General features: G+C 36.0%; 1 protein-coding gene across 7 annotated transcripts in view; it reads right to left on the bottom strand.

Annotated features, from left to right (window-relative positions):
• Nucleotides 1–12108, bottom strand: part of COL11A1 (collagen type XI alpha 1 chain) — a 625054-nt gene that overhangs the window by 135597 nt on the left and 477349 nt on the right. For all 7 annotated transcript variants that reach the window (XM_044085726.1, XM_044085723.1, XM_044085729.1 and 4 more), the window contains one exon: nucleotides 1864–1971. In XM_044085726.1, coding sequence (XP_043941661.1) covers nucleotides 1864–1971 — 108 coding nt within the window. The remainder of the gene's footprint in view (nucleotides 1–1863; nucleotides 1972–12108) is intronic.

The following is a 12108-nucleotide window of genomic DNA, read 5'->3' on the forward strand; positions in this document are numbered from 1 at the left end:
ATTTTTCTGATAATAAAGTCTCTGATGTTTGGTTAAGATCGAAAAAGTATGCCACACTAACATATTTTAGCTTTCTGCAGACACCCCCGACACCCTCCTACACACGTACACTTCCCCTGATGATCATCATTTGTGATATTTAAGATGTGGCAAAATGGCAGCAGATCAGGTGCTTTCATAAACAGACTATTGGCTCCACCCCAGAATAAAATTTTAAATGATTTTAGCTGAATACACTCCCACTGTTCCACTGTGATCAAAAGAAGTTCAGCCTCTAGTAAATTTTTTCAGGTTGTTTCACACATACTAACACACACACACATTCTGTAATTACTAAACTGTTATTATATGACTGCAGATCAGCTGTCTTCTCATACTGACTACTCCGAAAAATTATCACCTTTTGATTGGCATATGTCAGTTGTTTGACTTTGATCAAATGAAAGTAATTCTGCCTACAACAATGTATTCAACTTGTTTCACATAAAACAGCTACTTCTCCCAGTGATGGTTTAACACTGATATACACATATGCAAACACACAAACGCACACACACGCACGCACACGCACACACACACACACCATCTACTTTCTGACTGGAGTACCCGTTACTCCTGATATATTATTGTGATCAGGTGAAAATTATTCTTCCCTGTGTTCAGCTACATCCACACATATACAGTACTGCAATAAGTTTTAACACTGAGCAAGAGGTAGAGTGGAAGCAGATCAGTTGCTTTTATAAAGTCCTTGCTTCTAAAACTACTGCATAATGGGATGGTAACATTTGATGAAGAGATTTAATGATGCCCAAAGTGATATATTAATCTAATTTTACAAACACACACACCAAAGAGGTCCACTTTATCCATGTTTAACTGCATTCACTTTGAAAATCTAATCTCAGCACAGAGAATATCTTCCCATATGCAGATCAGAAGTTTCCTTTACAAAAAAAAAAACAAAAAAACAATAACAATAACTGCATTATGTAAGAGCTGCACCCCTCACCACCACTTCATCATTTATATCTTCCACGCCAAGATCAGTAGTTGTAAGTTCTTGAACATTTGCTATTAGGACAGCTGCCTAGGTCATGCTACATGCTACCACAAATCAGAAAGCAACAACTGACTACATTTGGTTATATTTGGATGTATTAAAGCCTCAGTTTTCAGATCATTTTGTTAGTGTGAAGGATTTAGCGAATTGTGATAAAAACTGTATCCTTTAATTTAAAAGTACTACGCCATCACCACTGTATTAACATGAGTGCAAATCAATTTATTATGCCATCTAATGTTCTGACACTGCCATCATGTATCAAGATAACTCATCATCTGATGTGAAGGAGTTAACAGAAATCAAAACATTTGTTTCTACATCTTCATTAACTGACAACAACCTACTATGTCTGTGTGTCTTTACAGTCATGATGTCTTCATATGAAAATAATGGAGTCTCTCTGAGTAAGTGCATGTCCAGACACAGACAAAATCGCAAAGATGCACTCTTTCTCCGTGTCTTGTATATTAACGTAAATTAATGTGTGCATGTAATTGCGCGCATATGTGTGTGTGTGTGTGTGTGTGTGTGTGTGTGTGTGTGTGTGTGTGTATATATATATATATATATATATATATATATATTTGTGTGTGTGCAGGTGTGTGCGTACTTGTGTAGGTCTGTGTATGTACTGTCTTATAAAAACACAATTCCACATTTAAAACAAACAACAACAAAAAAATTTCATGCAGAACACACAGAGGAGAAAGAGTAGCATAGAAACTACTACTTATCAGAAACTAAAATGTATTTCCAATTGTGGTGAAATTATGGAAGGTTTCATTGCAAACACTTACAGGTGCACCTTTTTCTCCAGCAGGACCGACTGGGCCTTGTGGACCTGGACGTCCAGGAAGACCAATTGGACCAGCGGCACCAGCAGCTCCACGTTCTCCAGGTGATCCCTATCATGACAATTATTGTATTATTATTAAATCAGTAAGATTTCAAGGCTTACAATGTTTTTAAGTTTCTACATATTTCTTTACAAAAGTACACATACACATATTATAGGTTATACAGTACTGAGTTACACACACCAAGTTAATAAACTTAATCTAAAGGTATTGTTATTAGGCATTATTTCTCTCATAGCAGAATGATAATTTCCCATAGTAGTTACAGCCCCTTCTTCTGGAGATGCAGACAGTCATTTTATTTTACAGTTATCTTCTGAGACCCGTTATAGAACACTTACTTAGGTCTAAGTGTATGTTGGGAGAGCCATTCTGGGACACTATTCACATTGAAGGGTTACAGTGATAGAAAAGTAAAGAGATTGCATGCATAATGAACATTTCAGAGCAGTGGCGCCATCCACTGATGGAGCAGAGGTAAAGTATTATTTTGTTATAGATTTACAGATCACTGAATCATTGGTAGATCATAGATTAAGGTGGATAACAGACAATAATGATATTACAGGTAGATAAAGAAGAGAAGACTTAAGGATATCACAAAATATTGCTTCACACAAGAATATTGAAGTGGCTGAAGAACACATTGCCAAAGGTATGAGGGAGGGGACATTAACCAAGGATAATAGAAAAACAAGAAATATTTTGTGGAATATATGAATAAAGGAAGAAACATTTACAGAGGGTCAACCTAGCAGAGCCATTTATGCTAAAGTGACTTACGCTTTCAGCTATTCATAAGTCTACTAACAATATATGATTAACGACATATTGTTCCATTAAAACAACACAAAGACTCTAATATTTAACAAAAGCTCAAGGGATATTGACTCCAACAAGACATATTCATGATCACAGCTACTGATTATATTAGAACAGTATATTATATTATGACTAAGTGTGTACTGATACCTCAAAAAGGTGGGATTTGGTTTGTTTTCAAACATGCATGTCTACTGGATGGTAGTTTAAAGGAATTCACAGCTGGAGTCGAAAGCATTATGAACAACAAAGTACATAAGCAGACATGAGTGCAGTTATAAAATGATGTATAATATTGTTGTTGTTGTTGTTGTGTCTTTCAGCTTTTCCTGGTGAGGGGTCGCCTCAGCAGAACTCCAGTCCGCTAATGAGTGGCAATAGATTTTTACGTACCGAGTTGCCAGCCCTGATGCACAACCTTCAACGAAGGTACACCCATTCGCGCATGTCTCCACGCTGAAGATGCTCTAGTTAAGAGTCAAACCGGTCAGCGTCTTACTGTGAGGCGACAACGCTACCGCAGCACCACCACAATGGATCAAAATGATGTATAATGTAACACAACAAAATACAGGGCCAATAATGAGCATCAGGGGGAAGTTAAATACTTGATATACACCAGGAAAAGTTGTGGAATACAGTAAACATTGAAAGTCAGAAGTGGTAAAATGAAACAGGAATTTGGAGCCTGTAAAATTGTGTGATAACAATGAGCAGCTGTGCCCACTAAAAAATGTTTTAATTATAATGCTTATATGCACTTTGTATAGTTACTGAAGGCAGAGCAATATTTCACTATATGATTACATATGTCACAGTGCTCCAATATCTATGCATGAAAAACATTGAATATAACCATTTTTCAAGTTGTTTATGAATAAAGTGAAAACACACCACATCTGCAGTATATTACACATAAGTATGTATATAATTTTACTAACATTGTATCAACTACATTAGCAGTTATCTTTTATTATTATTTACATCAATTTTCAAAACTGATCTCTGCCTTCACTGCAGTATATTCATATTTGCTCCACTGCAAACAGCTATAGAAATTAATAAACTTAAACAGGATTATGAGTGTGATTAGAATGTATCTTCCAGTGACCACAAATTACTGTTGCTCATTATTTGATATAATAGGTTAATTCTATCATGCTTTTTGATACTAACTTCATAATATATAAAAAAGTATTATGACTTTTCCTTTGTACTGATAGAATGCAGTAGGGCAGTACAGTTTTACACGTACTTTCTATGTTCACCCACAAGTTGCTATACATAATAATAATAATATATTTGAAAGATTAGTTATGTTATATGTCCTGTTTACTTCACACACAACTAAGTTTAATTTTGTACTGAAAACTAGCTTAAAGCTGCTGCATAAAGCTTGCTTTAGAAACCTGAAACATATCAAGGTTGTAGTATCAAACATCACCTCACAGGAGGGTTTTTCCCCTACGCAGAGAGGAGTAAACATTGCCCAAATTTACTCCAGCCCCAGAAGCACCTGTAAAAGTGTAATTCTACAACTTATTGCTTTGACATAGGCCCAACAGTAGACACATTTACTGTAATGAAGACTACCTTTCTGGTCTTCACCACAGGTGGACCCTGTGATAGACAACCCCATTCTACCATGACAGGATAATAAAGAGAGACAATTATTATTAATTTCTACTCCTTCCAGCTCCTTTCTAGGGTGCCAGGTCAAGTACAGCCAAAGAGCGTTGTAAGCACATTAAAATTTAAATTAAGAGAAACTGCATATGAAATACTTTTGTGGTATACAAGCTCTCTGTAATTAATATGAGATGAATGTATGATCAATTTCACAAGAACGAGAGGAAAATACAAATAAATCACAATCATTTACATTTCTACCAGAACAGCACTGTTGAAAACATGCTATTGAAAAACAAAGTTATTATCTCAAAAAGCAAGAATACAGAATGTGCTGCTAACTGTCCACTATAGCATAACACCTACTGCACTACAGTCCTAAATAAATGGCCAGCCACTTCAAAAGTGATTTGACATTAAAAGTCATCTGTCAGCCTGCATTTGTCACCAGGACTTTTATGTGATGAAATCTGATGACGAAGCATCCATCTGAATTTGCAGAGTACAGGAAAAATCACTATGCCTTTGGAAGTCTATTCTTTAAGGCACTAATTTTGTTTTTATTAATTTTTAGTTTGTGACTGGACCAGAATGTGATTGTGAGACAGACATCAGTCAAGTAGTATGGATCTAACACACGATCCAGGAGGTGAAGGGTCAAGAATTATGCATGAATCAAATTATGTTACTGCTGTTCATTGGCTCATAAGTGATTCTGCTATTCTCTAAGGACTCAAACTCTGATAAAAAAAAAAGATCTGTAAAAGATGTGTCAGTCATTTAATTTTATGACAGATTACTGAATAGATTCATGTCTGCTAGAAAGTTGGCCTTTCCAGTAAAGTAACCACTGTTGAATCTGTCTATGCCTGTGTTCATATATGTCTGCAAAATCTAACAAAATTCAGTGAGTCCTGCCACCTGGTCCACAGGCACAACATCTACAATACAGCTCAGTACCAGAACACTTCACGACTTTTTATTTATTTACTGTCATTTGTTTACCTGGAAAGTTTGACTGGGGACAAGTGCCCTTTTTCAATGGAGACCAGGAAGAAAAGCTTCAAGGTATCATATTTAATGCAATCAATATTTACAATAAAAAAATTATAATGCAGTTTCAGAGAATATATAGCATAATAGTATAATAAAGTTTGTATTGTTATTCGCAAATGTTAAATTTATAAACTATAACTCTGAAGTAGCAAAATCCATTACAGCAATAAAAATTATGAAAGTATAGAACTTACTTAAAGGCATGCAAATACTTAAGGTATATGATTAAAATTTATTTGAGATTCATTTTTTTTAATTTGGATTTGTATCTGTTATTTTTTGTTGTACAACAGCAGAATTCCATTACAAAAGATTTCTGTCAAACGGGTAAGTCTGTTATGCATTTATATACTTAGAAAAATCTGTTATGTGAACATATTGGTAATGGTGCATTTATATGACTTCCGGAAGAGTCATCAGATGCTGCAAAACCACATATCACATAGCTCTCAACTGTCCAGATTGTCCCAGAATGCCCTGATTTTTGCCTCATATTTTTCTTATGTCCCTCATAACATTTGTGGTTTTCTTGTAAGTCATTTACAGCTAAGGTCAATAAATAATGACATACATTGAGTTTCAGACTTTGCACACTTCAGAAAAATGTAGCTAATGAAATGTAGCTAATGCAAAACCCTTTACTCTAGCAACTTTCTAAGTTTATAAAAGCAATATTTAAAATCTGTCCCTGATTTTGCCCACTATTTTTGGCTTTGTCCGAATTTCTTGGGCTTAGAATTTGAGAGGTATTACATAGTCATAAACAGAAACAATTAACCTCATGCTATGAAGGATGTGGTAGGGCCTAAGTCTGAAGGGGTAAGATGGATTGGTGTTAGATCATGAAGAAGGGGGCTGCAGAAAACAGCTGTTCTGAGAACAGCAACAACAAAAAATAAAACAGAGCAGCTGTTGTGGCTATACAAAAGTAATTCTTAAGTAGCATAGAGTTAAGGTCATAAGTAACATACTGTCTCCTGTTTTACATGGCATAATTTTAGTATGTATGCCATCATAAACACTGTTGCAGTGTACTGCTTCTGCTATGCTGAGACAAATGGGATGATTACAATCCTTAGATCTACTGTACTCTTACGAGAAAAAACAAATGTAAGCAAAACTTTACAAAATAATACTACTTTGTAAGTAAACCATAATGCATAAATTAAATTAAATTAAATTAAAATAGATAATTAAGAAGGATCCTAAACCAATGTTCACATAATTTATAAGCAGATGAAATTCTGTTACTAGTTGCACAAGTTTGTGGAAGCGTGTTTAGTACAGTTGACATCCTATTTGTTTCTGCTATTTAGACATAAATGTTAAAATTTTGGAAGGCTCTTTGCTGCCCTCTTATGGCGATTTTGAAAATGGAACTTGTTGAAATGGAGATGTATACTGGATTTTGCATTATTTCACTGATGTGGAATAAATGCTGCACTACAAGAAGATGAGGAAGTACTTTTGATTACTTTCTGTGACCGTGATGCCTTTTATATCTGAGAAATATATTCTGTAAACTTGTACTTTTTGCAACTGTGTTCAGGAAAAGAAAAGTGGGGCAATTTTACCATTGTTTTGCTAAGCTCCAGTAAGTAATACAACCAATCTACTGCAGTGATTTAAAGTTTTGGTTTGTTCCCTTAAATTATTCATGCAATCTATGAAGTCACTACTTGGGGCTAAATGTTCCTGTGCTTTAGCAATGCAAGCTAAATCATTCTTTAAAATGTAGCTATCTGTCAGCTCTGAAAAATTTCCACTGCATACATTACTTTCTTTACTATACTGTTGATTTTGACCATCAAGAACGTATTCATGCCATATATACTTGTAGCCAAAAGCACATACACACAAATGCGCACACACACGTGCAAGCACACACACACGCACACACACACTGTGGCACACATGCGCGTGCACACACACACACACACACACACACACACACACACACACACACACACACACACACACATGCACACACATGCACACACATGCACACGCACACACACGCACACACACACACACACAGACACACACAACCACACACACACACACACACACACACACACACACACACACACACACACACACACACAAAATGAAATGTGTGAGTTTACACATTCAGCAATTTTTCCATATGAAGATATTTTGCTGATTCACAAGCATATATTTATATTCTCAAATCTGCTGAGTAAAACTTAAAACACAGAGTATGCACAGTTATAATGTTTGAATCTTGAGTTTGAGAATTCAACACGTAATCTATAATGTGACACTGAAAATGATACCAACAGAGTCTGCAGTCATTTAGAAGAAAACTCAATTACGGTAATAGAACAAAAGGGCAATAAAAGAAAGTCATATGGAACAAAGGATCATTTAGTGTTAAATAAAGTCATAGCAGAGAACTGTAAAAAGGGGTAGAATTTAAGTATGGTATGGATTGACTACAAAAAAAGCATTTGATAGTATCCCACATTCATGGATAAAAGAGTGCTTAAAAATGTATAAGATAACCCTACACTGATCAACTACATTACAGTGACCATGAAACAGTGGCAGACCACATTGCAATTAAGCCATGATAAAGGGAAATTATTATTCCAGGGATAACAATTCAAAGTGGGATATTCCAGGGTGAATTCCTGTCCTGCTGCTATTCTGCCTTGCCCTTAACCCATTAAGCTGTCTACTTAACAGATTAGGCCATGACTATAATTTGGCTCCTAGAAAACAACAAAGTGTAAAGAATTCTCATCTTCTCTTTTTTTATGATTTGAAACTGTATAGCTTGCTCATCAGATGAAGAACTGAAAGTACAACTGCAAGTTGTCAAAACTTTTTCAGATGATATAAGAATGTCATTTTTTCTTGATAAATGTGCAAAAGCAACCTTTAAAGCAGGGAAACTGGAGCACCAAGAAAACATCAGTTTGGGACAAGAATGTGATATTAAAGAACTTGAGCAAGAGGGAGTGTATACATATTTGGGAATTGATGAAGGATCAACAATAAAACATGAAGAAATGTGAATAAAACTTAGTAAGGAGTACTTTAGAAGACTTAAATTAATCCTGAAAACAGTGTTGACATCTAGGAACAAAATCCAAGCTATAAACCAATTTCCTCTTCCTGTCCTAACTTACAGTTTTGGAGTGACTGACTGGTCCAAAAATGTGTTGGATAGATTAGAAATGAAAACAAGAAGGATGCTTCATGCTCACCAAAGGAATTATAAAAATCAGTGCATACCAAGATTATATTTTCCCCATTCTGAAGGAGGGATGGGCCTCCTTGAATTTGATTACATGTACTGATCTGCAATCATGGGACTCCACACACATCTGTTGACCTCACAAGACCCAAATGTAGTGAAAGTTTTGAAACATGAGGAGAATAAATCTAAGATGACTTTCCTGCTTAGGCTAGCTGATGCATATTGGTGTCAACCAGGAATGGAAATCAAACCACAAGTGGATAAAAACCAGGCAGCAACTGAATGTGTCAAAAAACAAAAGAAAGAATATAAGGTGAAGGACCAGATGAGAAGGCGAGAAATATGGAAAATGCACAAATATACCTGCAAGTATAGAAAACTTCTAGAAGAAACTCATGTTGATCAGGAATGAATGCTAGAATGGTTAAGGAGAGGCGAATTCAAACCATGAGATGAAATGTTAATATTGGTGGCACAAGATAGTGGGCTACATACATGTTGGTTTACAAAGTCCATTGAACATGTGTGAGAAACAGACAAATGTAGGTTTTGTAAAACAGAAATGGGAACAGTTGCACACCTTCTTGCTGGTTGTGACATACTAATGGCAGAAGGACTGTATACTGAAAGGCATAATAATGTGGCGAGACTGTTGCACTGGGGATTGTGCAAACATTATGGTACTGAAGTGGCTGAAAAATACTGGAAACATGAGCCACAAAGCATCATAGAAAATGATTAAGTCTACATCACAAGGGGTCATCCATTGCCAACAGTTCAAAAGATAGATGCTAGAAAACCTGACATAGTGGTCCAAGAAAAGAGGACAAAAGTAGCATTGATGACTGAAATCACCACACCCAGTGAATACAGTGTCATGTCTACCCACACCCAGTGAATACAGTGTCATGTGTACAGAGAGAGACACAAAATCATAAAATAACAGAATTTGCAAGCAGAAATTAGAGCAATGTGGAAGAAAGATACCCAGATAGTTCCAATAGTAGTAGGAGCAATGGTTCTTATCAAGAAGAGTCTACAATCGTATTTAGATATGCTACCAATACTAGTAGCTCCGTACGAATTGTAGGAGTCATTACTGGACACATTGCGGGTGCTGCTAAGAGCCCTAGTGGGTGACATCAAAGAGTGAAACAATACTAACTTCATTAACTTTAATTGTACTTTGACTTAAGAATGGGATCCATTCCCATCATATTAGAAACCCAAAAGATTTGGAGAAATTTAAAAAAGTGATACTTCCTGGTTCTTGAATAAATATGAAAGGTAGTGTCTACATTATTAGCTTTACATTTGCTGTATAGGAGGAAGGAATTATATGTCATCTGCTCTTAAAGTGCAGTCAGCATTTTTTACTTAATGTATTTTATGTTTGTTAACAATGTGAGTGATCTGTTCTAAAGACCATATTCAGCCATGACACAGGCCATAAGCAGGCATAGCAAGAAAACAAGAAATTTGTCAAACTAGCTCACATATACAACAAAATAAAGACTGAAACGTTCTGGTAGTACTGGTATAAAAGTAGTGCAATGAACAAATTGAGGATCTGTAGATTAGGTAGCACATCTTAAATAACATTCATAAAATAAAAAAATGACACTGCATAGTACGAAGTCCCCACTGAACAGAGACTTGTTTGTTTTGACTTGTCATGTTGTAGAAGTAAGTAAGAGTTAGGTGTGTGTCATGTAAATAGGAACATGATCGGTTACTGTCTCTAAGCATTTACACTCATAAAGAGCAGCTAGACATTTCTAGCTTAATATGGAAGTAGAAGCAGCTCTGCTGGGTGCTAATATCAGAGAATGGGACCTTATTCTGGGGAGGCAATATTAGAGAAACTTTTCTCTTCAGCTGTACTGGCAAAACAGTGTCAAATGAGTGTGAAATCCCCTTGGTATAGAGGTTTGATAATCTGGATGAAGATTTTATATATATGCTTGTTTTCCAGTCGGGTGGGGGGAGGGGGGGCAGTATCTAAAACTGAGCTAAACAAGGCAAGTGTTAGCCATCACTCAGGTGGGCATGGAATGGCAAACAGTAAAAGGAAACCTTGTTTCACTTCAGGCAGATGAAATTAATTAGGTGATGAAATTACATGATAAGATCCCTGTGTAAATCAATAGGAAATGTTCACATAAAGAAATTAGTGCAGTGTTGGAAGTTACAGCAACAGAGATTAACAGGCCATAACTGGCAAAAGTGAAAGGCACTGAATGGTGAGTAACACACTTACATAAAGACCCTTGAAAACATGCAGCAATAAGCTGACCTTTGTTTCGTATAGAATGGGTTCGGGTATGTTTCTGCATGAAGTCAAGACCTTTCAAAGCAATCTGTTCTGTAAGGCCAGAGAATACACTATGAAAGTCACTGAGAAAAGTAGGAATGATTACTTTTGCTAAATGGGAGACGGAAAACTGAAAGAGGCCACAAAGAAAAGTATAGGAATTGAACTAGACAACAAGAACTAACATTTGCAAAAACATTAAAAGAAGAATAATTACAATAAAATGCTTAAACATACATCAGTGCTTAATAAATGCTAGACGGCCCATACATGGAGGAAGCTGCATTATCCCTATTCAGCCAGGATACAAGGAGTTAATATGATGTTATGCCTTAAACTGCCTTATTTGTTGTGCCATGTTCCTACTTTACAAACTAACCACCAGCTTGGGAAGATTCATAAGTTGTTTATTAACTTTGTGTGGAATGGTAAGAGAGGGAAGGTGTCCGCAGATATTTCTTCTGTGCTAGTAACCTCAGAGATGGAATTACCCAAATGCCAAGAAGTATGCAATAGCATTTACCTTACATATAGTGTTAACTTGCAAGATAGGTGACTGTTTACTCATACTATGGTCAAAACTGAAAATGCAGATCTTAAGAAGTCCTTTACCTTAAGAATATTTTTTTTACCTTAACGTGTTAGTAACTGGTATGATTTGCCGGTCACATTTGCATTGATCACAGCTCTAGGGAACCTGACTGCAGAGTCCTATCTGAGCTTGATAGATGAACCAGTGTGGGGCCACCCGGCACTTAAGGCAGATGGGAAAATTATAATAATAAAAGATTGGGTACAAAAGGGGCATTTATGCCTTTATGGATCATATCCAGAAGAGGGATCAGAAAGTAACAGACTATTTGTTTTTTGGAGGCAGAGATATGGTTTGGAGTATAAGGCTCAATGGAAATATTTGCATTTGAGTTACGGGGTAATGAGTTTGGACCCATTCTGGGTATTAAAAAAGTAATGATCAGGTGATAGAGGATATATTATACAAAAGCCAGGAGACTGCATACTCCCTGAAGAAACAAAGACTTCACATCTATATTGCCTAACATTATCATTTTTTTAATAAAGGAAGTAGAGAAAAGTATTAAAAAGAAATCTGAACAATTCTTTCCAGAAAGTCAACTGG

This window comes from Protopterus annectens, chromosome 10.part0 (genome assembly GCF_019279795.1).
Source record: "Protopterus annectens isolate FY-2018-M chromosome 10.part0, PAN1.0, whole genome shotgun sequence".
NCBI lineage: Eukaryota > Metazoa > Chordata > Ceratodontiformes > Protopteridae > Protopterus > Protopterus annectens.